Below are 26,822 nucleotides of genomic sequence, written 5' to 3'. Positions count from 1 at the left end.
ACAGAGCCAGACACGGGGCTCGAACTCACGAACCGTGAGATCATGACCTGAGCCTACAGCGGACGCTTTAACCGACTGAGCCACCCAGGCGCCCCAGGTCAATTCTCTTTTAGATCTGAAGGTGGGATAATGAGAAATGTTAGCCCATTACATAGGAGCAGACCTAATTCCTATGTCTCTGAAGACGAGATAGGAAATCGGTACTAAGTTCCCCAAAACACACCTATTCATAAAATAAAGGGCTTCACTGCTTTCTTAACTGTCCTTCTCCCCTCCATTCCCACCTCAACCTTTGTAAATGTTCTCAGTTCAGATGTCCAAGATTTTATCAGGATAAAAACCAAATCAGAATATTGTAAACGTATGCTTTTGGTTTATTAATAAAAGATGATCCTTACACACCAGATGAACAGGACAGCTACGTTACTGGATTATCAGAATTTTCTATTTGTTTCATCTCCCTTTCTGAAATGCAATTTGAGTTGAAAAATCAATAATTGAGAAAAGCAAAATTTAACTTCAAATAACAGAACTGCAATAAAATTGAACTAATTTAGGAAATTACTATGAGAAAGCATCTTTAATGAGTAGAACATGGAAATGAAGTCAAACTGAAGTTGCAAACATTCTTAAAGTGCTACACAAGCTATAAAGAAATGGATTTAGGACTTTGTCCAGTGAGCAAAAGCTTTAGTGTATCAGAAGCTAAAACAAAGCATAACAGTCCATGGGTGAGACCACTAAAGGAAATAAACTGAGGTGCGCCTGGGTGGCTCATTCAGTTAAGCGTCCGACTTCGGCTCAGGCATGATCTCACGGTTCATGGGTTCAAGTCCCACGTCAGGCTCTGGGCTGACAACTCAGAGCCTGGAGCCCGCTTTGGATTCTGTGTCTCCCTCTCTCTGCCCCTCTCCCGCTTGCATTCTATCTTTCTCAGGAATAAACATACATGAAGAAAAAAAATGTTTAATAAAAACAAAAAAGGAATAGATGGATACACCTACCCTTTGTCTTTTGCATGAACATCAGCACCATGCTGGAGAAGAAGCTGTACTATCCGCACTCTGTTGTAGCCTGCGGCCAGATGTAGAGGCGTAGACTAGAAAAGAAAAAGAAAACACGTCCCCTCTTCAGGTAAATTGTCCTCGCTCTGTCATTTCATCTGTGCTTATGTAGACTGAAACACAATACATTCTAACATACACAGAAAGCACTGAGTTGAAGTGCGAGAAAGTCACATTGCATAATTGGACGACAGTTCACTCACCTCAGGAGTAAATTCTAACTTCAGTGCTGTTCACCGGTTTCTCCTACTTGTGGTTTAAGGCCTTCAGTAATCTAGCTCCAGCCTACCTCCTCTACTTTATTTCCTATTTCTTTCCAACAGGAATTGTCCTCAGTGTTCTGAGAGGACATGTTATAACCAAAAACATTCTTCCTTATTCTACTTAAACCTTGCCTACTTTTCAAGTTCAAGCGTTTAAATCTCAATTCTACCATAAGGACTTCCCAAAAATCTGGCTCTCAAAATTTCTCCTGAACACAAAGGTTGAGAAACCTCTCTAAAGACAATTTGAAGGAACTTTAGTGGCAACAACAAGGACAATGGACCATATTCATTCCACATGGCTGTTAGCAATGGGTTAATTTGCTATATCAGAGGCAGTGAAATATAAGATAATATTTAATTCTTCTATTTTATGTACTATAGATGCAGCATATATAAAAAATCTAGTTTCTTCTCAACCAATTTCTGCCACATTAATCTGAACCAAGTTATTAAAAGAATCTCTGCTCATATTTAAAATGGTAATTAAAATAATCAAACTTCTTACCTCTTTTTAAAAAAAGGAAATAACATTAATTAAAAGGTTCTCTGCAACCATTGCAATTTTCCTACCTTTGCTCATTTCCTTAAAGTTTAAATACTGTAACAGCTTTTCACACAAGGCCTAATATACCTTAATGTACTCTCATTTTTTCCTGTCTTCTATTTGGACCTTGATATTTTAGTAAGACTTTAAATTTCTTTTCTCGATGTACTGCAAACGTCAAGATACAAAACAATCACTTCAAGGCACGTGGTATATTCTGACAGCCTCTAAGTTTAGGAAATATTTTTGAGTAGTACACAGCTAATAGTGAGGAGATGGGAGTAGGTCAGTAGAGAGTCCTGAAGAGGAAGTCAGGAAGCCTGATTCTATTTCTGGGTCTTATGAAACGGTGAAAGTCATATTACCTATACATCTCAGCCTCTTCATGTATAAAATAGAGAGAAAATCACCCATCCTAGCTACCTCCAAAATGTGCCAAAAGCAAGCTTTCTCCCATATATAAACACTTTCAAAATGTAAAATGTCGTACCAAAATAGATGATTAAGATCTCTGTATCATCAAACACCTTGCCCGTTCAAGTTTCCGCTTTCGGACACGGGTCAAATGCTACTGCAGATGATACTGACAGGAGATGTCGAGTTATTTTTAAAACTGTTTTTCCCTCTCCTTTAAGATTTTAAAGATGTTGCTTTGCTACCTTCTGGTCTGCATCATTTTGGACTAGGAATTTGCCAACATGCTTATGTTTCTTCTTTTATACAGGTGGCTTCTCCTCCAGATGCTTTCATATTTTCTCTTTACCACTGGCTCCAAGCAATTTGACTGTGAAGTATACTGGTATACCCTTCTCCTCCTCCTCCCCCTCCTTTTCCCTTCTCCTCCTCCTCCTCCTCCCCCTCCTTTTCCTTCTCCTCCTTCTCCTTTTGTGATGCTCAGGGCTTCCTGGCCTTCTTAGATCTGTGCTGTATAGTTTTCACCAAATTTGGAAAACCTTCAGCTATAATTTTTTCATGTATTTTTTCTGCCCTCTCTTCCGCCATTCTCTCCTTCGGGGACTCCAAAGATACATATCTTAGGTTGCTTTCCAAGCTTGTTTTTAAGCTTTGTTAAACAGGCCCAGAGCAGCTTTTTAAGTCTAAGACTAATTTTTCTCTCCTAGTGAGGTATTTATTACCCTTCTGAGTACCTTATGATATCTGGTGAATTAGGAGGTTTGTCCACTCTGGCTGGTAGCAACAGACACAGTGACAGATGCTATGTGACCTGCCAGAGTTGTTCCCTCTAATCCTCTTTTCCGTGGTTCTTCTCTTGCCTCTTGTGGTTTCCTCATACTTATATCAAATCAGTACTCAGCTGAACACTGTAAGGGGATCCTTTGCAGATCTCTGGAGCTCTCCTTTCGCCGGTCTCCAACCTACTAACTCTTGCCCCATGGTCTCCCTAAACTCCTAATTCCACCTTCTCAACTCAGGGAGACCACGGGGCTCCTCCTGGGTTTCCCCTTTCCTGTTTAAGGACTGGAAATGCTTTCTTGGCAGTAAGCCAGAGCAGTCACACAACTCAGCTTATTTAATGTTTATCTCTCAGGGATCACTACACGTACTGCATGATGTCCAATTTTTGAAAACCATTGTTTCATAGATTTCATTTGTGTGTGTGTGTGTTTATTGTTTCAAAAGGGAAAGTAAAACTAGTCCCTATTACTCCATCTTGGACCACTTTCAGGACTTAATTGAACTTTATACTGCACTTGGGAAGCTTCCTCTAGAGACAGTGACTGCTCTGGATGACTGGTCAATAAGTCAGTAAGGTCTTTTACAGGACATAGCTGACATTCAATATTATACGAAAAAAGTGACACCTTCATTACTGATGCACAAAAAGATTTCCCTTTTTCATATTAAGAATCTTTTACAAAATTTTATTTGCATACAGTTGATTTAATAATAGTTTTTCTGATTCTTGAAAATGAACAAAGTCCCTAAGTAGATGAATACATACACACACACACACACACACACACACACACACACACACATTAACTGTTTATTTAGAAGAATTAATCAGAAGAAGAAATATTTAGTTTCTGGATTTTTACAAATCATTGAGACTAAAAATTATTTATAATGCTTTCAAAATGGCTATGTACTTAGTTTCTAAACTGCTGTGATCAGGTAAAGTAGAAGGCTCTGTAGTTGACAAGGCAGGAAGTGACAGGCTTGAAATAAAGCAGTTGTGGAAAAAACAACAGTTGAGGAATGAGTAATGTCAAGAACTATTAGAAAGCAGAAGTGACAGAGTCTGAAAACTGATGGATGCAGGTAGTAAGGGATACAGCAGTTCCAGTTTGGAAATGTCAGTGACAGATGAAAGAAAAGAAGGATGTAGGTCGGGGCGGGGAAGGGAGGAGAGAAGAGGAAGAGGTTTGGGTTTATGAATCTGAGGTGCCTGATACCCTAGTGATCATGGGACCAACTAGAATTCAGGAGAGGTGAAGGCTGAACACAAATTTAGTTATCACTGGCATTCATTTAAAATATTTTAGCATGTGCAGTGTATCTTGCAGTATGTTAAGTGCTAGGGGTAGCATGGTAAACAAGAAAGGCTCGATACTTTGCCTTGATGAGTCTTCTTCCTCCAAAATATGAGTCCCTAAATGAAATACATATATACTAATTCTTCAGAAGGACAGAAGATGAAGAAACAAAAGCCTAGCTTCTGAGGAATCAACTATAGAAAGCAAATACTATTTTTTTTTTAATTTAAATTCAAGTTAGTTAACATATAGTATAGTATCGGTTGCAGGAGTAGAATTTAGTGATTCCTCACTTACATAAAACACCCAGTGCTCATCAAATACCGTCAAATGTGACAAACAGTTCAAGATGTCAGGAGAGGCTAGAGGCTGCATACCTAACCCGCTCTGGAGGCTAGCAGAAGGGACTGGGCTTAGGAAAGATTCTCAGAACTGCTTCCTGAGGGGAGACTGGAGGATAAACAGAAATCCCTGAGGCAAAAGGATGGGGAACTTTATTCCAGGTAGTATGAAGAGCACATATTAACACCCAGAGGACACGGAGGAACTAAGGAAACTTCAGTGGCTAAATTCAGTGTATGAGACTGGGGGGGGGGACTCTAAGAACAACGGGAACCCCCTCAAGAATGTGAAGCAGAAAATTATGTTAAGACTGTAGTTTGGGAAAGATGGCTCTAGCTATTCCACAGAGAATAAACTGGGAGTGGGGGCCAAAGTAACAGCGGAAGACCTGAATTGAAGATCGCAGAGGGAGAGAGATAATGAGAGGGTCAGTTAGCAAAATGGTAGCAGTGCCTCAGTAGGGGTAGCTGAGCTAAGGGAGTAGATAACTTTGCAGGGAGAGTAAGTACAGAATAAGCTAGATGAGACTTTCCAAGTAGTCACCATAATGCGGATGCTAATTATGTAAACTGAATCGTATCACTAGAAGGCACATACAAATCTGTAAATGCATGCAATAAATTTGAGGAAAGGGTACAAAGCAAAAAGAAAAAGTACAAATTAAGAACCAAGGATGGTTTAAACAAGCTTACACTACTAAGAGCCCAGAGGTTTTTCTTCTAGAAAGAAGTTCAGTAGGTGTAACGGTTAGCTAGATGGTAAACAATACACACCAAATACTATTTTCTGATGCAAAGCAATTAAAATCATATGGCCTAAGACTAAATTTAGTGCATGGTTAACACACAGTGCCCACTTTATACTTTTACAATTGCGAAATGGCCAAGTAATGATAAAAGTAATTTTCTAAATGCTAGGATAATTAACAGAGTGCAATTTAGGCTTTGAAAAAATAAAGAAAACCCGTTTGTAAAATATTCACACATGTTCCTTGATTTTGCGGTGGTTGTAAACTAGTAAACACAAGGAGCAAATATCTAAGACATCATCATACAGAGGCCAGCAATTGCCGTTAGTTTGCACACCTTAGATGGATTCTTAAAACTGATTTTTCTGTTGGAATATTTTAAAAGTCAGCCTGAGGAGTGATAAAATATGGGACAATTGCAAATATAAAAACTTTTCTCTGCCGTAGAGAACGTTATTACTGATGTTTCATATTGTAAAATGTGTATGGAAAAAAGAATCTTTACTGAAAGAAATCTCCTAATTCGAAGTTTCCTTCTTGGAATCAGGCCACAGGAAAAAAAACCAAACTTACATATCTACCCTTGCCTTTTATGATATAAATTTGCGGCACAAAATAAAGCATGTAAGATAGCTTTAACTTACCCTACACATAAATGCATAAAGTAACGTCAGGTGAAAACCCTGTTAAAAAACTGTGGTGGCAACCTTACTGTAAGTCCAGCAGTATAATACAAGGAAAAAAGTAAAGCCTTTTAAATTTGGGGTTTGCATTCTTGCTTTGCAACTTTACAAGGTATATAGTTTTGGACTAATGTCTTAGTGTCTTGGAGCCTTGGCTTCCAACATCTATAAAATGAGAACTGTAATTCTTACCATATAAAGCTATTTAATGGGTTACAGAAAACTGTATAAAGCACCTAATACAGTATCCCACAGAAAAAGCCCAATAAACAGTAGTTACAACTTATTATCACCTTATCAAGTATCTTATACGCTTAGAAGTTATCTCTTAGTGGTCATTTGTCAGTCCTCACCTTACTTTACCTGTCAGCACTATTTGACGTAGCCGATCACCTCTCTTCCTTCTTGAAATATTTTTCCCCTTGGTTTCTAGGATACCTAGACACCTTCCTCACTGGTTACTCCTTAGTCTTTTTTTCTGGTTGCTCCTCATTTTCTTGACACTGGAGTACTCTAGGACTACGTCCTTAGATCTTTTTTCTTCATTACCAGTATCATTCTTCGGTGACCTCATGCAGTCTTGTGGCTTCAAATAACATTGGTACACTGACAACTCCTCAGTCATATCTCCAGCTCAGTCTCTCTGCTGAACTCCTGACTCTCATAATCTAACTTCCTACTTGACGTCACCACAAGGACATGCTGGAGACATCTCATGCCGAGGCCCACAACTGAGCTCCTAGTACTCCCTCCAAAACCTACTCTGAAGAATTTCCTATTGCTGTTAAATACCAACTCTATCCTTTTTCTTACTCAGGTCCAAAACCCTGAGTTCTTCCTGAGTACCATCTTTCTCTCACACACGATGCTCACCGCATCAGAGTATTTCTGTTGGCACTATCTCCAAAACATCTCCAGAATCTAGTCACTGCTCGGTCACTGGCCTGGTCTAAGTCACCATCCTCTCTCAGCTGGCTGAGTGGCAACAGCCTTCTATTTGGCATTCTGGCTTCCAGAAGAATCCCCTTAGAGTTCATGCAACATAGCAGCAGAGTGATCCTGTTGTAACATACCAGTTAGATACACCAGTCCCCTGTTCAGAATCTTCAGTGGCTCTTCATCTCACCAGACGTAAAAGCTAAGTCTATACAATGATCTGGAAGACCATAGGGAATCTCTCCTATCACTACTCTTCAACTTTCCAACATCATCTTTTACTCTGCTCTCCCTGGTTCACTCCACATGGCTCAAATACCCTAATTACTAATTAGCTGAAATGAATGGGAATTGGATTATACTAATAAGTGAAATACCTTCTGGAGAAATTAACTAGTAACAAAATATTCTCCCATTTAAATTGAATTTCACGCAACTTCTTAACAAATCAAAACAACAATGAAAAGACAAAATATTCTTGAGGGTTAAATATTAAAATAAAAGAATCTTAGGGATCCATAAGGCAGCTATGAGCTTTCAGGGACCTATGTATTATTACGTGCCTAGAATATAAAAATTTAATTTCTAAATCTTGTTTTTTCCATTGAGCAAAGAAATCATGATAACCATGTCTCAAGATTTAAATGCATTATTACAAATGTTCAATGCCAAAGGAATTTTAGCATTTATATTTTAACACAAAACCCATACTGCTCTCTCACAAATGACTTCTGGGTACAGGGGAAAGGGTTCCTTGATCTGACAGTGCTGAGAAAGCTTTTGAAGTTCACCATTATCACACAGAACATCCCAATCTTTGTAACACCGTTCATCTCAAAAGCATAAAATATAAACATTAATTCTTAATTTCTTAAGACTGTTATTCTATTTTTATAAAGCACAAACTTTGGGACATCCTTTGAACGAGATTTTAAAACGAGATTCCAAAATACCAATACTCCAAATAATTCTCTTTTTTCCTCTTGTTTTGTCTTTGTAGAATACTTTTGCAAATAAAATACAAAAAAGGATTGCCAAAGACTGGTCCTAAAACCATTTGCCACAATCTTTTACCTAACACTTGTCACAAAATAACATACAGTAATTATTTGTCTCCTCTAATCCACCATGAGCTCGTAAGAACAGAGAATATATCTTAATTTTCCGTTTGAAGGCTTAACATAGTCCCTTATATTTAGTAGAGTGTTAACAAAATCAAAGTTATTGTCAACTTTTGATTTACATTACTAAAAGGGAACAGAGGACATGAATGATCCAGCTTGGTGAATGAGACTTTAAATTTACGTGAGAGATTTACACCTACATTTCAACACATGCCTGCGTGATGTTTGATGCGTTCCCTAGGAAAGAACAAAACCACAACTGTGAAGCCATGATGTAAGTTATCAGACAGCTGTCTAACCTCATGATATATAATGTATTTCGGTTTTCATTAAGATGAAGGCCCAGTTTGACCTCTATCAAATCCTCTAGACTTTCCTAGACTAGGGTGACTAGCTCATCCTGCTTTGCCCAAGATTTTTTTGATCCCAGGAAGCCCATTCATCTGAGGCAAACTGCGATGCTTGGTCACCCCACTCCAGCTTAATGCTGAATGAGTTTCTAGGTTCCTGGAGTTGTCCCAAGTCAGAAAATCGTGTGTGTGTGTGTGTCTGTATGTGTGTGCCTACGTGCAAGGGCACACAGGCATTCTGAATAAAGCCAGACTTATTCCTCTGCCAAACTAGGAGAAGAATCCTATTAAAAGCTGGCTCAAGAGATAACAAAGGATACTTCTCTTTCCATTTAACAATTTCTTCAAAAGACTCAAGCGTAACCTTTTCTCAGTCCATACAAGCTCCATATACTATTCAAGTTCTTCCTTCAGCCTCTTGCTCTAGAAACAGTTACAAAAATGGCTTCATAAGATAAAAATATTATGATCTTTTCAGCACTTGAACACTCATGTAATCATCACCCAGATTCAACAACCGTTAATTATTAAGACTTTGCTACCCTGGCCTCTGCCATCTATCTTTTCCTTTTCCCATTAAAAGTATTCTGCAGCAAATTCAAGACATTGTAACAGTTCGCCCACACACACTTCCACAGGTATCTCTAAAAATTATGGGCATTTTCTTTCAAAACCCCCAACTTAGTACGTCTAACAGAATAGGGGTATATCCATCTATTACCCATGCCAATATTCACATTTCATCATTGGCTGAAAAAACTTCCTAACACTGGTTCACTGGATGTCAGGATCAGTACTTTTGTTCTTGTGCCATTAAGTCTCCCTAAATGTACAAGGGTCTTCTTCTCTCCTTTTTTTCTCTTTTCACCTTACGGACTTGTTGAAGAGACCTTGTTAGTTGTTGTCTTTTCTGTGTGATTAACTTGCGCCTATCTATATTTTCCTCTTTCACATGAAACTTCTTTCGCAAGAATGTTTCATAGACGATATGTTATACGGTATCATATCAGGCAACATTTCATGTCTGGATATTCTACTTTTTGTGATAAGATTGCTCTGTGTACCATCAGTTTTACAGTTACTACCTCTATGAATCTGTGAATTAGAGGTATCATGGGTTGTTTTGTTTGTTTTTGAGAGAGAGAGAGAGAGAGAGAGAGAGGCAGAGTGGCAGAGAAAGAGAATCTTAAGCAGGCTCCATGCTCAGTACAGAGTCTGATGTGGGACTTGATCCAAAGACCCTGGGATCATGACCTGAGCCGAAATCAAGAGTCAGAGGCTCAATCAACTGAGCCCTCCAGGCACCCCTTGCCATCTTTTTTTTAAAATAAAGTATATATAAACAAACAGAAAATCATTACACTTAAAAATTCCAATACTTGGGGCACCTGGGTGGCTCAGTCGGTTAAGTGTCCGACTCTGGTTCAAGTCATGATCTCACGGTTTGTGAGTTCGAGCCCCATGTCAGGCTCTGTACTGACAGCTCAGAGCCTGGAGCCTGCTTTGGATTCTGTGTCTCTCTCACTCTCTGCCCCTCCCCTGTTCACACTCTGTCTTTGTCTCTCAAAAAATAAATAATAATAAAAAAATTTTAATTCCAATACTTATTTCCACTTTTTTAAACAAACAGACTTTCAGATATGGTTTTAAAAATGAGGGGCGCCTGGGTGGCTTGGTCGGTTAAGCATCGGACTTCGGCTCAGGTCATGATCTCACGGTCTGTGAGTTCGAGCCCCGCGTCGGGCTCTGTGCTGACAGCTCAGAGCCTGGAGCCTGTTTCAGATTCTGTGTCTCCCTCTCTCTCTGCCACTCCCCTGTTCATGCTCTGTCTCTGTCTCAAAAATAAATAAACGTTAAAAAAAAAATTATAAAAAAAAATAAAGATGAGATATTACAGGGGCACCTGGGTGGCTCAGTCAGTTAAGCGCCCGACACTTGATTTTAGCTCCGGTCATGATCTCACAGTTGTAAGATAGAGCACCACACCCCATGCCCCCCGCTGGCTCTGCGCTAGGCATGGAACCTCCTTAAGATTCTCTCTTCCCCTCTGACTCTGCCCCTCCCTCGCTTACGCTTCAGCTCTAGATCTCTCTCTCTCTCTCTCAAAAAAATGAGGTATTACATAAGTATTTTCTCAGTTTTAACTGGTCTCACTTATCATTTACCTTTACTCACCATTCCCTCCCCAAAAGAATTCTTTTAAATGATAAAAATCATGATTCCCTCTAAAATAATATCAAGTAAAATGTCCTCAATTTCTTCCTCTAGCTCAACAAACCCCTTTCCTGTAAGTAACCATTGCTTAACATGCACAAGTAGCATGTGAGATTTTTTTTCTATTCACATGAACATGTGTTTCTCTGAGTTCTTTTTACTGTTGTTTGGGTCACACAAATGGATCATATTACAGTCTTCTGAAGTTTGCTTTTTTCTCTTAAAAGATTAGTACATATAAGTCTAATCTTACTCTTTGCTTAGCATTTCCATTGTGTAGCTGTATCATAATTATTCACCGATTGTCTGTAAATAGACAGGTTGTTCCATCTGCTCTGGCTATCTTAACAAAAAACACCTCATTCAAACGTATCATTTGGTTCAGACAGATCAGTATTTCCCTTCTACAAATAAAATACTGTTATCAGCCATTAATATAAATTCCCAGGAAAATATAACAACCACACAATTAGAGCTATTTTCTTTCAGGCAGAGAGACATGATTAATCTGCTTGGAAGGTATACCTAAGGAGTTCTTTGAGACAGGGATACGTAAATCAAAATCAAAACAAACTATAAGCTAGAGAATCCATATGGGCATGAGTCCATGGAAATACCTATCACTGATGCCTGTCTTTTGAAGGGAGATTTAAAATAGTACCATAATGAAGATTAGACAATCTCATCCTTGAAATTTCTCAATTCTTGGGCCATTATAAAGAGAATTTAAAAGAGAAACTATCTGGAGAATAAAAATTGATGAGCCAAAGTAGAAATAAAACTTTTTAAAAAGATATTTTATTCATACTTTTTTCAAAAACTTTGTTTCCTTTAACTTGTCTCTTCTACAGATTACACATTACTAGATCCTTCTACGGTAATGTTTTCTTTTCCAGTCTTTTCCTCTGGTCCTCTGACTCCTGGTGAATGGTTCTCTCAAGCACAGTACCTTGAGCTAAACAAAGTTAACAACATATATAGTCTTATCATAGTGGACTGTGTCAGGACTATAACTCTTCTTTCTTTTTCTTTTCTTAAGTTTATTTCCTTATTTTGAGAGGAGAGAGAGTATGTGAGCTGGGGAAGGGGAGAGAGAGAGAGAGAGAGAGAGAGAGAGAGAGAGAGAGAATCCCAAACAGGCTATGTGGTGTCAGCACAGAGCCTGATGTGGGGCTCCAACTTGTGAACCACGAGAACATGACCAGCCAAAATCAAGAGTTGGGCACCTAACTGACAGAGCCACCCAGAAGCCCCATGACTATGACTTTTCAAAACAGACATGATACCACTCCTAGAACTGAAGTGTTTTAACATATTAGTGTTTTTAAGTCACAGTCTCTGTAATGGGAGGAGTTGGGTGACAAAAGTAATGGTTTCCTCATTGAGTTATTTTCAGGCTAAATGAAATAGAAGACATGAAAACATTTTGAAAATACAAAGTAGTTTATTGAAAATAATAGCTAAAATCTACTGGGTACTTTCTATGTACCAAGCACTCTTCAAAATGTGTATTTATTAATTTGTATTTACTTTACACAACAATGATCAGAGCTAGAAACTATTATCTCCATATAACAAAAGGGTAAACTGAGGAAGAGGAGGATGAATACAGCAAGTTAACAGCAGAGTTGGAGATCAAAAGCAGACAGTCTTGACTTCAGAACTCTCATTCCGCTTTCCTTCTTTTCCTTTGCCTGGGTGCTCAGGTTCTGCATAGCATGTTCAGAAATGGACTAGTGTGGCTGACTGCAGAAGGGTAACTGGGTAGGCAGGGATCACACTGGTAGTTCTGGCTACTTCAGCAGTGATCCAGGGGATACTGTATGTGAAATCCTACCAATAATGAGTGTGACCATACCACTGGATGAGCACCCTGGAAATGTAGGACTTCTTAACAACAGAAGTTGTCTAAAATAGTAAGTATCAGAAGACAAGAAAAGAGTAACAGAAAATTGAAACTAGAGAAGACAATTTACCTGCCTCTTTCCTAGGACAGGATTTTTCTGCAGATCCCTAACAGACAATCATTTGGTCTCTTGAACTAAATTCCTGAAGTTGCCTCAACTGCTTTTTCCAGAATAATGTCCTGACTACCTTCCTAGTCACCCTCGGGCTGGTCAATATGCCTCCCTAATGTGTGAAACCTGAAATTCAGCACTAAATCAGATGCTGGCTGATCCAAACCAGTGACAGTGAGCTCTCACTTTTTTAAGAGTGTATTCAAGCAGAGCCAGACGACAATCTGTCAGAGTTCCCATAGTGAAGATGAGAACTGTACTGGGAAGTTGGACTAGCTGTCATTTAAGTTCTTCTCCAAATAAGATTCTATGAATTCTAGATAAGCTACATGAACAGAGGTAAAATATGATTGATATTCTCCAGCCTCAGAGAGGGTATTCTTCCAAAGTAACATATGTAGGCATCTTTAGGAAGGAATCGAAGGCATTTGAGAATTTGTAGAATTTATGAAATATCTTCTAAAACAAAGTTTTTGTACTTCAACTGTCTTTTATAATAAAAATTTATTTTTATATTGAAAACATAAAAGACTATCTTTAGTGTGTGTATTGGGAAGAGGAGAGGGGAAAGGAAATGAGCATACAAGAAAGAACAGGAAATCCACAGAGGAATCTTTGTGAGAATAAAGCTCTGAATGCCAACTTAATTCAATTTTAACTTAACGTTCTCATCATGGAAACTCCAAGGGGATTCTTCAACAGCCAGAAATTTGTTTTCCTCTTTTCCAGCCTCAGATTTAGCAGAATTGAAATGTATGCATGAAAATGAGTTTCTAGCTTCCTCTCATAGGGTTTGTATGGGAGGAAGAAAAAAACAGAATGCTTAGCACTCTCAGAAGGTGCAACATTAATTTTGCATTGTTTAATGAGAAACAGCTGGCAGACTTTATGGAAACCAGGTTTCATGTCTGATACGAACCTGATGTTTTATACCTTAAGCGGAAAAGTTTTCACACAACCCAAACCTCACATGAATCCCTTTTTACAGTTAATATTTACAGTCTTGGGTTTTTAAATCTAAACATCAAAGATTCTAACTAATGTTCAACAGATAGCTGGCTGATTCTTGAGACAGGACACAAGTCACACTGATTGGCATCTGAAGATCATTTGTGAGGGAATCATTCCACATTAGATCATTAGTCATTTTAACTGTGCAAACTGGGAGAAATTCCTCACAGCTCCTTCAGTGATACAGTCCTTGTTGTTTCTGAGTTTGCATTTGTGAATCTGGCAGCCGAGAGTAGTCAGGAGCAGAGAGCTCTCGTTCTGTTCCCTGCCCATAGCCCCTTCCCCAATTCTAAGAGGTACTGAACCCACTCTGAAACTAGGAGATGACTTTAATGGGCGTTTTTATGGTATTCAGAGTAGGGTTTTATCATGTTACTATCTTCAGAAAAGGAAAACCAATATATGAAACATTTTATATTTAGAGTTTGTCTATTTTCAAATTTGCTAATTTGGCTACCCAAACAGGCATTTCAAACAATTATGCATGCATGGTATTCATAGTGTTTCCGAAGTTTTACTACTGATGCTATTCTTAGTAGAGAAAGATGTTTTCTTATTAGTCACTGAAAACAGTTTTTTGAAAAAAAGAATATTATGGGGATTCTTGATACTTCTTAGAAATTTTCTTTTATAATTCCAATTTAATTGAGCAAGCAAATAAATGGGTGACTATGCATGGGGCGGGGGAGGAGGGAAGTAAGATTCCTGAGCAATTATTGTATTTCTTTAAAAAAAAAAGTAGTGACACAAAAATAACCAGGTGTTACAGATGGACTGAGTGTTTTGTGTCCACCCCGACCCCAGCAAATTCCTAAGTTGAAGCCCTAACCCTAATGTGGCAGTATTTGAAGATAGGGCCTTTAGGAGTAGTTAGATTTGGATAAGGTCACAAAGTGGGGTCCTCACAATGGGGTTGGTGCCCAAGAGCTCAATTCCTCTTTCAGCAAGAAGGCAGCCCTCCCCAAGCCAGGAGGAGAGCCCTGCTGAGAAGCTGACTATGCTGGCACTCTGACCTTGGGACTTCCCAGCCTCCATCCAGAACTATGAGAAATAAATTTCTGTTGTTTAAGTCACCAGTCTATGGTATGGCAACCTGAGCTAAGATTTCAGGTAAGCAGTACAAAATGAATTAAAAAATTAGCAGTTTATATTGGTTTTGTATTATGGCCGGACCACAGTTCCTAATAATGCTAATTCAAAGCTACATACAATCTCAAAGTTCTTAAGTCCATAATTAACTCTTCACTTTTTGCTGCTTCTCATCAGGCCCGAAGTTTCTGAAATCAGACTTCTCTTTGCTCCTAAGCAAGCCTTTTTACCCACTAAGGTTCACCCTTTACTAAAAGGATTTGAGCCCTTTTCTGAATACTCTGTTAACTGAGGTTAACCGAATAGTTTAAGCCAAAGAGATCATATCAAATCATAATCATTATGGGACTATTTTTAAATGTTTTTCTCGTGTACCAATGGATACAGAAAAATATGTTAATAACACTACCCACCATCCCACTCAACTGCAGAACTAGGACATCAGCAATACCACTGAAGCTACTTTCTGTGTTTCTTCCAGAACCTATTCCCTTGCCACTCTGCCAGATGGTTGTTTTTCAAGTGAATGCTGCAGTTGTAATCTAGTGTACTCTATAAAGTTTGGTTTACTTGTAGAGGCAAAAAGAGCACTTTAAACTTAGACTCTTGCCATTTGAAAAGAATACACTTAAGTGTCACTTCTGTAAAGTGGCTCCTATAATTCAAATTTTAGTAATGAATCATACTCACAGCAAAACGATTTAGTACTCACTCCTTTTCTATCCCTCGACCAGTAACCAGTCTAATGTTGAAAACTGCAGCAAACATGCTTTTTGGATGCAAGTGTAGGAGAAACCAAAGTGAGGAGGAGAGTGATTAAGCAGAGCTCAAATAAACTCCTGTGTTAGCACCTGCTTTTTAACACAGGTCCCTTTCGACTAAAAATTCTCTCCTCACAGAGAGAAACAGAGCACAGTTGGCATGGGTACTAATTACCCTCACCAGTAGAAATGTCATGCTTGACAAAATAGAGACTGTTTTAGTAGAAGCGATTCCCTAATGAAAAATAAAAAAGACATTTTCAAGCCCTTATTGTTACAAAATGAATATACACAGGCATAAAGATTTTATACAATATACTCCATCATAAGTAGGCAAGAAAACTTGCTCTAAGGGATTTCTGCATTACAGCAAGACATGCATTGCTCAGCAAGATGTACTTTAAAGAAGTGATTAGATTAGATATATAATTAAATGTAAAGTGCTTGAAGAGTTCCCTGATGCATTTGACCTTCCTGTAATCCCATGTAACATCTGAACTCTGGCGCATAAAAGTTGGATATTAAAAAGTGGTATGACCTTTCATCTACCAGGTTTTGCCAAGAACAGAGGAGGATGATAAAGGCCACTAAAGGCCACCGAGAGCCAGGCATCGGCCCCCAGGTAATGCTAACACTTTCTTAAAGGGGAAAAAGACTCTATGTAAACTATTCCAGATTCCAGGAGAGTCTTATCTCGTGTGACTCCATACACCTTTACATAATCCAATTCTATATTGCTGGTAATTACTACTAACTCTAATGAGAAATAAATAACAAAATACATTGCAATCTTAAAATGTTAGAGTTGAAAGGTGTTCTTTTTTTTAATGTTTATTCATTTTTGAGACACAGAGAGATAGAGCATGAATGGGGGAGGGTCAGAGAGAGAGGGAGACACAGAATCGGAAGCAGGCTCCAGGCTCTGAGCTGTCAGCACAGAGCCTGATGCGGGGCTTAAACCCATGAACCATGAGATCATGACCCGATTTGAAGTCAGATGCTTAACCAACTGACCTACCCAGACACCTCTAGAGTTGAAAGGTATTTTAGAACTCATGTGGCCCAAATCCTTCATTTTATAGGCTAAAAAATGGAGAACTCGGAGGCATGACAAAATTTGCCTCATAGGAATTTTAACTTAAAAGCTAGTAATAATTTTACCTTAAAACTTGGGTCTTCTAGCTTCCAACTCCTGTTTTTTCCCCTGAGACTATGACCACAAAAGATGTACATGAAATTACTTCCTTGCACTCTGAGGGGGAAAAGAATCATAAACTGCAAGATATAATTCAAAATCATCTTTACAGCTAAAGAAATAAATACATTTGGAGATTTATCTTTAAATCTTCACGGACTCTTCCACACAGCTATGAAACAGCCGTTTTCAGTAATCTACATGAGAAAAGATGCAACCTTCTGGCCCAGCAGATAACAAGCATTGAGTTATTATTTTCTTACAGTACGGGTATATTGGTTATCTTTTACTAGGTAACAAAACCCCCCCAGCTGGTGGCTTGCAGGTGGCTCTTCTACTCCGTGTGGCATGGGCTGGGGTGCTGAGGTGGCTGATGTCACCGGGAGGCTACTAAACAGGGAGCTCAGCTGAGGTTATGAGGCCTGGTACGCCTGGGCAATGAGCTGTTTGTTTAGAGGCTTCCCCGAGCTCAAGTGGGTCTCTGGCTGGAGGCCTCCGCACCGCTACCTGGGCTGCCTCATGGCATGGCAGCCGGGTTCAAAGAGGGAGGAGCATTCCAGAAGCAGGGAACTGGCAAGCAGCCAGGCTACCTCAGGGGCTAGTCCTGGAAGAGGCAGAGCAATTCTGCTTCATTTTATGCATCGAAGCAGTCCCGGGTTTAGCTCAAAGTCAGCGTAAGAAGGAACTCGGCCAAAGCATAAATAATGAGGGGCATGGTTTCACTGAGGGGTCTTCAGAGTAATAATCTACCATATAAAGGCTGTTTAAATCCTGGTCAAACCTGATATTTGGTGGAGACTTACAGTGAGGGAGGGAGCTGTTAAACAAGAATACGGAGAAATTCTATACTACAATATGACAAAGGTAAACAACCCTAAGCACTCCCATATAAATACAAAAGAAAGTTCTCTGTGCTTCACTGGATGTGCTCTATGCAATTCAAATGAATACTGTGGCATTATTTTCAGCCAGATATTAATTTTTCACAAATATAGTCTTAAAATGATTATATAGAGCTCAAAAACACATTTCTGAATTTACAAACTGTTAATATAAACAAATTTACTTATTAAGTGTGAGGTTTTTGGAGGGTGGTGAAGACGGAGCTCCTAAAGAATTAATTGAATCATATGCTTTGTAGATTACCTGGTAATGTACAATATCCAAATGATATCTGGGACTGAGCTTGGATAATAAAGACAATTTCTGTGGTGGAGTGGAGAATGTTGGGATACTCAAAACTATATATATGTCCATTCTAAATATGTCCAAAGTCTTCAAAAAATGTTTCAAAGGAGTAGGGATCTAATTTACTGACGTTCTACTAAGTTACTACGATGGCATAACTTCATCCTCTCAACTACCTTGTGGAATGAGTAGGATTATCTCCATTTACACATGAGTACATTGAAAACTACAGAGCCATAGTCACACTTAGAAAGTGCAACAGCAGAGAAGAGAACCCAATCTGTCCGACCTTACAGCCTATTTGCTCTTTTTTTTAAATTTTTTTTTTGATGTTTATTTACTTTTGAGAGAGAGAGAGAGAGAGAGAGAGAGAGAGAGAGAGAGAGGAAGGGCCAGAAAGAGAGGGAGACACAGAATCTGAAGCAGGCTCCAGGCTCCGAGCTGTCAGCACAGAGCCCGACATGGGGCTCAAACTCACGGACCGCGAGATCATGACCTGAGCTAAAGTCAGACGCTTAACCGACTGAGCCACCCAGGCGCACCCCCCCCCTTTTTTTTAATGTTTATTTATTTTTGAGAGAGAGAGAGAGACAGAGCTTGAGAGGGGAAGGGCCAGAGAGAGAGAGGGTAGTTTTGCTCTTTCAACTAAATAACTTTTTTATGGTATCTTCAAGGGATGGCATTAAGTTCTACTTTATTTCTGATTGATCACTATTAAAAAATAGTTTTTAAACACTTCACTTTTCTCTGTTTCCAGAATCTTTCTCCTTATTAACTGTTTTATGGAGGCAAACATTTACACAGTAGAAATGTGACATTTAAAGATATCCTTCAGTTAATCTTTCTGAGTTTAAATCATGCTCCTCCAACTGCCTGTTCATCTACATCTGTGGTTTCCTAGAAGAGGATCCATGTCTAAAAACCAATGCTTTAAAATAAAAGTCCCCCCCCCCCAACAAAACCCACCCACCTTAAATCTACACTTTATAATTGTACCACAGCAAAGGGAATCATACATTTTTTTTAAGAGGATTAACTTCAACATACTGGATAATGTCTGCTTTTTTTTTTTTTTAAGTTTATTTATCTTGAGAGAGAGGGAGAAAAGGCACGAGCAGGGGAGGGGCAGAGAGAGAGAGGAGAGAAGGAGAATCCAAAGCAGGCTCCACACTGCCAGTGCAGAGCCCGATGTGGGGCTTGAACTCACAAACTGTGAGATCATGACCTGAGATGAATCAGATGCTTAAGAGACTGAGTCACCTCGGCGCCCCACAAAGGAGGCCACAAGGGAGCATGACCTTTTTTTTTTTTTAATGTTTCATACTGGATGATGTCTTAATCATTCTATCAGTTGTCGAGTTCCTTGTGAACCAATACCGTTAAACACATATTTCTCTCCCATGACACTTGGCACAGTGACCTATAGGCTGTAAGTACTAAGTGCTGGCCTAATGGGTGAAAGGAGCACAAAGAAACCTGAAATACCAGAAATTATATTGAATACTTTATAAAAATAAATTACCAGTCAAATATTAGTTACTTTCATTATTTGGTGACATACAATCATAGCAGCATTAGGCACCATACATGCATGCAAAGATATATATTCCTATTTAGGAATACATACAGTAATGCTCAACTCTATTCCCTTGTTGTAAGGAGGAGATGAATGTAGGACATTTATTTTGGAAGGGGATAGGCAGACAAGAAAGGGAAATGATACAAGAAGGACCAAAGAGAACTCTGAAGAGGGCTGAGTATGGGAATAATTTGAGATGTATTCAAATATTTTTTATTCATTGTCTAAAAGTATCCTTATGAGAATTAATACTGAAAAACAAGAGACCATGGCCACCTTAAAGTTACAGGTAAACAATTATTTGGCTAATTGCTAATAAAACACCTCGACAGAAAATACTGTAAAGGGAGATTAAAGAACAACAAATCTAAGCTTGAAAACATAGGAAAAAAGAATTCTAGAAAGGGAACAGTATCTAGTTGCATTTCACTGTAGTTCAAAATAAGGAACTGTAGAATGTTCTGTCTAGTCATAATGGGTAGGAGATTGAAGAATAAGTTATATCTATGCCCCTACGTTTCTAAAGTGGCCATCATTTGAGCGTGTATGTAAGTGTATAAAAGTGGCATTTTAGAACAAAAAATTACAAAAAAAGTTTGTCTTTGATTTTTGGGGAAAAAAACAACTGGAAATTTCTAGAGTAGCTAAGCTCCACTTTGATTTACATGAAAAATAAAAGCATAAATAACAACATAAATTACTTAAAACCTTATTGGTACTTCACTATTTTCAGAATTCTACAGGTTAGAAAAACAAATGTCTATGGGAAATAAAAACACAAACGACTCGTATATTACCTAATTAGATAATCACCAAGTGACAGTATAGAATTAAGAGGCTTTTGAAAAGTTACACTGTCATTGTATAACCCCATGTACTGCATTAAAGAGGAATGCTGTAGTCTAAAACCCCCGCATATATCCAAGGCAAATTCTCCACCTACCAGTTAACGTATAAAGAACATTTCTTTTCTAAAAACATTATGAAATTGACATTTCCATGGGCTTTTTAAATTTACAAACCAGGAATCATAGTAAAAACAGAGACAGGCAAGGATTCAGTTAAGCATTAATACAGTCATTTAGAAACCTGCTAAAAATAAGTTTGATTCAGTATTGTGCTCTAACATGCAAATTCAAGAAATAAAACTTTATATACCTAACTTACTATATATGTAAAGTACCTTTATCCTTTTATTGTTAATATACAATCTAATTTCCTAATTGTAGATAAACACAGGCAAATGGCCTGAAAAAATACTAAATACCTAAGACAGACTTGTAATTTCACAGCTAGATTTCCTTACACATTTTCTTGACACCAATAACAAGAAAACAAAAGATACTGTCATAACTAAAGGACCTTATCCCAATCTCCATCAGCACCCAGAATATTTGCCACTTTGTGGCTTTACCACAGCTGGCACATTTAATAAGAACTATTCTGTGCCATAAATAAGGGTGATATGTAAATATGAATATAATTAAATTTTAATTATGAAATTTTATTTACATTTTGCATACTGATGAACAATTGTGACTGATTTTTTATGTTATATGCATAGCACAAAAACCTAATAAATGCTTACATCTAATTTTCTTTTTCTATCTAATTTGAGCAAACTAATAATCTAAAAAAGTATAGGAGCCCATTTTGGAGAATTCTTACATTATTTATATGGTATGAATCCTACAGCAAAATCACAATGTATGAAACACGTTCTTAACAATGTTCTATACATTAAAATATAGCTTTCCTTCATGATATAATAAATCAAAAATAAATTAGTAAAATAATACTAGTAATAACATAATAATGGAAAATATAAAATCTTCTATTCACACACTTCTGAGTTCATTTTCTAAATGGAAAAGAGCACAGATGATTTTTCAGTCAGAGGATAAAATTATGTTTATTAGGGAGCATAGTCATATCCTAAGATTCTGGCTACCTGCAAGGTACCAGGCTTGGTCCAGGGCAAAATACAAAGAGCTAATGGATGAATAGAGGAAAAAACTCTGTGGTAGATGCCATAGAATAATACAGAAAGGGAGCCCCAGGAATTTGGGTAAGGAATACATTGGTTCCAGCTAAAGGAATGAGGGAAGTGTATTCTCCTTTGGGGAGAAGGGAAAAATAAAGGAGTTTATGTAGTTAGGCAGGGAGTGAGGCAGGGAGAAGAGGTAATTTGTTAATTATCAGTGTTTGTGCTCCTTAATTATTATGACTTATTGAGCTACAAATGGGGCTGGTAAGGTATAAGGCTGACGATGGGAGAATGAGGCTGGAATAGAAATCGGCTCCTGCTAGAGCCATCGCACATAAAGTCTGTAATATTAAAACGACTATGGAAACTGAAGCAGGCTGGGCTCTAGACGAGCTCTACCTGAAGACAGAGCTACACTCACCATAGTTAAGAAGGCCCTCTTCTGCACACTGATAAAAGTCACTTTATTTACTGAGAGGATCCAAACAAAATCTGGAGCTCCAAGTAACTCAAGAATGTTAAAATCCCCAAAGCAACTTCAAAATTGAAGGGAAAAAATGAGCAGTTATCATTTAAAACCGTCTCCCAAAAGTCATTACAAATACTGAGTAAATCTCTGCTAGTTTATAGCTTGATATATGTATAATAATTTAACGTTCCATTAAAGTAGAAGTCTGTCCCCAGATTATCCAGAGAAACTGAATGCTCAACAGGCCACATGAAATAATATACAAACCACCTATAATAACAAATAACATATATTCTGTGGAGAGGATTCGGTTCCTTGCCACTATTATATGGGTTTCATTGGAATGGAAAAATGTGTAGAGGCACTATAAAGACACTATATATATCTAAGGGGTGTACCGTCCATCCTGATATTTCCCATAGCACATTTTCACTATAAAATAATTTCAAAGAAACTAATTCTTTAAATATTAGACACAAATGATGTTCCTCAACATTCACAGTGTAACTTCAAAAATATTTTACATTTTTAAAATACAAAAGTTATCCTTAATCATTAAAATATGAGCTGTCATTTTAACCAAGGCTTTACAATACAGAGTGTTTTATTTTTCAATATCTATTAGGCAAATCCCTGCAAAACTTTGCAGTCAATTACCAAAGGCTGTGAAGGGATACATTTCGGCCCATACTCGGCAAGAATGCAGAGCATGTAACCATGTAACGAAGACTCAGCTGTACATTTATATATACCTTACATTTGTAGCAACTGTAAATTAATGCAGAATATTTCTCTCGTCTTTAGTCTATTTTCTTTCAACAGACCATGATAAAAAACTTAGCCAATAATAAAAAAAAAAAAACAAGCAAAAAAGCAGTGCTGTTACATATCTAAAAACTGTTAGCATTTTCTCAGCTTTAAATGGAAAAAGTGTTGGTATCTACCAAGCAAATCTTCCGCTGCCAAATAGGAGATCAAAAATGCAAATATCCAAACAAAGACAGGTAAAAATAGGACATAAACAAATATTTCCAATTTCCATGATCATACATAAAAAATAATATATGTTGCTATAATTTTAATCACCGACAAAGCTGCAGTTCTATTTAACAAACAACTTTCAGTGTCTGACATTTAAGAGAAAAGGCTTTAAAACCCATGCTTCACCAGTTCTGTGAATATGTCACAACTGCCAATAACAGATACAGCAGCATTTCATTTTATGGTGAAAAGATGCCAGTAAAAATAGTTGTATGTACATATGTACATATATGTGTGTGTATACACATATATGCCGACTTCAAAAATTTTCAGTATAAAGCAAGAAGAAATTGTTGAAGGGGGATATTAAAGAACTTACCTTTCGCCCATCACTTGCATGGCAATTCACATTTAGAGGAGTCAGTAAAGCCATTAGTTTTTCTTCATTACCACTCCTGTAAAAAGGTAGTAAGTCAATTCCTATGATATTATAGAGCTTCTCATGAATATTTATGGATATTTTTCAGAAGAGTGGAAAATAATATAGGCTTGCTTTGATTTCCTGTATATGGTTCTCAATGACTCTCTTTTGGTAGACTGAATTAAATTAACACATTCCTAATTAATTCCTGTGAATCATCATACAGCGGTACATCTTGGATAGTACATCTTTCTACATTTTTAATGGTTTTATTTATCTGCATCAAGTCACCTTCTTAATTACAAACAAACTTTATTTTGATAAGTGCTCTAAAACACTGGGCTTAAAAATACATACAAAATGATGAATAAAGCTAACTAATTAAATTATAAATGACCAAGAACAAAAGAAAATGGATGAGAATTTTAACATTTACTTTATGCTCCCCAGGCAAGCTTTGCTAAAAAAATTTTCTGAGAAAAATGAAGAGATAGGTTTTTAAATACTCCACGAAGATCATCCGAAAAGCTGGGCAACTAAGGTCTGCAGGTACCCTGAGAAATGTTCCAAATAAAATTAACCTTGTAATCTTTGCCATGTTGCACAACTCTATCATTTAATAAACATCATGTAAAACAAAGTATATAGAGATTGAGTATAGGGTCTCAGCCGCATTATCACGTAAAATCCAAGCGAGACAATAACATGTTATAATTTTTATAGTCCTCCACCTGCCCTCCCCCTTTTCTCCCTTACATGCATTATACTCACTTAAAATGAATGGAATCACTTACCTAGCAGCTTCTAGGAGTTCGTCTTTCTTGTATTCACCTAGATGATTGCAAAATATCATGCTGTTAGCATTTGGCAGAAGACAGATTAAGAAATGCAGTAGGCAGCAAATAGAGAATTAAATAGAGAAGAACAGAAAAAGAGAGTCCACACCCCGCTGGGTGATGGAGCCGTGACGTTAGCCAGCTTGTGAAGGCAGCATCACCAGTGCCTTGGAGACGGGCAGCAAATTGACGCAGCTTCTTGTCCAATCCTCAGATGAAATAGCTTTCTTCAGACAACCAATGAATGCTAAATCTCGTGTCCAGAAACACATTCCCTCTGATAACAGCATGCCAGCTGAAGACAATGTCCCCTCCCCCCTTTCCTATTCAGGCTGTCACAGTATACTTGTGAAGCATAATACATTCTGAGACAAAAGCAAAATAATGTGGCTCTTTAAAGGTACAAATTACTAGCCTTCAGAAAAAACCTCAGTTTTATTTGTAATGACATGGAAAGTTTTTTTTTTTTTTAATTAATTACCGTTGCTGAGCATTATAGCAGTAGAAAAAAACACATCAGCATCATGAAGCTTTTGCCTCAATAGGGTAGGTCTGTAGACCAGAAATACGTGAACTCCGTACCAAATGCTACGAACCTCTTGGAGGCAGTGCTCCAAAAACCCAAACAGTGAATACAGTCTTAGATGACAAAAATATTCTAGCATGCTGCAATCTTCAGACTTTACACAAATTCAATACCAAATTTTAGTAAACAAGAAACCCTTAAAATTATTTTTAAAAAAGGAGGCTGGGGTCTCTGAGAGTAAGCAGATAGCCAACTATTGAGACGTGGACAATTTTGCTCCCTTCTATTCTTTAAAAATATCGCAGACTGAAAAACAGGTATATAATTTCAAACCTTTGATACACATTCCTTAGAGTATGCAAGATCTAACAAACAAGCTTCTTTTGCAAACTCAGTTGAAGGACAAAGAATTTTAACAATACAGTGTTTGTTTATTCAATAAATAAAAAGAAGAGCCAGGACTATGATTCAGCTATAATGTGCTGAGTCAGTTTGCTATATCATTAGAGAAATAATTGTACAAAATGTCTAAGCAAATAATTACATGAAAGCAAATATTAACCATACATCGAAGAAATAAAATTTTAGATTAAATGAAAATGTTACAATTCTATTAAGAATTAAGCTTAAATTATTTTAAACATCTTATCATTTATAAATATGGATTTCTTTGCATTTTGTTTCTGTTTTGTAACAGAATGCAGAATATTGATGCAAATACTCAAAAGACACCTAAGGACAACCAAGTACACGCTTAAATTCTATAGCCCATCACTGGCAAATATTCTTTTGGTTTAAACTTTGTCTTGCTTCTCATATTAAGATTACCTTAAAATCTAGAAACTGTAAACAGTTATTTTCAAATAAGGAAGAAGTCATTAAATATCTATTCCCTCCTAAGGAAATTTTATATACCACTAAAGTCACAGATTCAACAATCTACATGGATATGCTAGAATGCATCGTTCATCATAGAGTTGGTCTTTCCAATTTCCCATGTGTTGTATTCCACATTCTTTGGCTAATTGACAATGTTAAGATTTATATTACTGTATCTCCTAGCCAATAAGGTTCTTGTCTTCCCAAAGCCAAAGACCTACCTTTACTACACATTTTAGGTGGCAATATGGAAGTGAGTGAGTCAATTTAAAAAGCTCCTTGTGAGGAATATGACATAAACCATACTCTCAGATGCCTTAAGGATCAGGGCCAAAGTAAGTCAAATTATGAGATTATCTCTAGAAGTCATTCAGTCAGTCAACAAACATTTATTTGAAAATGCCAGTTTCAGACCCACAAAAGACCCCAGTATCATCTTTGAACTCAAGGAGTATTGGTCTCTTAAGTGAGCCAGACAAACATAAGGTCCCAGTAGAGTATGAAAAGAATCTTGTGAAAGTCATAAACAGCTTAAAGGCTGGTCTGACTGAGATTAGTAAGAGGCAGGGTAATTGTGGCTCAATGAAGGTTTCCTGGAAGAAGGGAAATGCACGCAGAGTTTTGAAGGAAGAGCAAGCGATTCTCAGGTAAAATGAAAAAAGGGTGAAGGAGAAGCAGGCAACCAGTGTAAAACAGAAACAAAAACCAATAGGAAGGGAAACAGTAGCTCTGTAAGTCTGAAACCACACTCACACTGCAGGGGAATGGGTAGGGAAGGAACAGATCACGAACAGCTCTCTAAGAAGTTTGAACTTTACTTCAAAAATAATGAGGAAATATGGAAATATCTCAACAAGAGGAGTACGAAGTATATTTAAAGACCTGTAAGTTTTGTAATAATATAAAATATCTCCAGACTCTACTTCTGTGAACCGTTGTCGGGGAGAAAAGTGGCCCAAGAGGTAGGGGGTGGGGAGCGACAATGAATTCTGACATAGTTTATGTTTTGGGGCCAGTGTAAATTCCCTGATTGACGGTCACAACACATGAAAATTGGGAACTGAAGTATATTGAAAGCTGAGTCGTAGTGAAACAAGACTCTAATAAGCTAGA

At 37.6% G+C, this 26,822-nt stretch overlaps 1 protein-coding gene across 5 annotated transcripts in view; it reads right to left on the bottom strand.

The window, feature by feature from the left end:
- Positions 1-26,822, bottom strand: part of TNKS (tankyrase) — a 209,714-nt gene that overhangs the window by 74,697 nt on the left and 108,195 nt on the right. For all 5 annotated transcript variants that reach the window (XM_042983119.1, XM_042983116.1, XM_042983115.1 and 2 more), the window contains 3 exons: positions 24,263-24,299; positions 23,427-23,502; positions 1,005-1,099 (listed from right to left, as the gene is read on the bottom strand). In XM_042983119.1, coding sequence (XP_042839053.1) covers positions 1,005-1,099; positions 23,427-23,502; positions 24,263-24,299 — 208 coding nt within the window. The remainder of the gene's footprint in view (positions 1-1,004; positions 1,100-23,426; positions 23,503-24,262; positions 24,300-26,822) is intronic.

Source organism: Panthera tigris, chromosome B1 (assembly GCF_018350195.1).
Source record: "Panthera tigris isolate Pti1 chromosome B1, P.tigris_Pti1_mat1.1, whole genome shotgun sequence".
NCBI lineage: Eukaryota > Metazoa > Chordata > Mammalia > Carnivora > Felidae > Panthera > Panthera tigris.
Note: the sequence above shows the minus strand (reverse complement) of the source record. Positions and strands in the feature narration are given on the sequence as shown.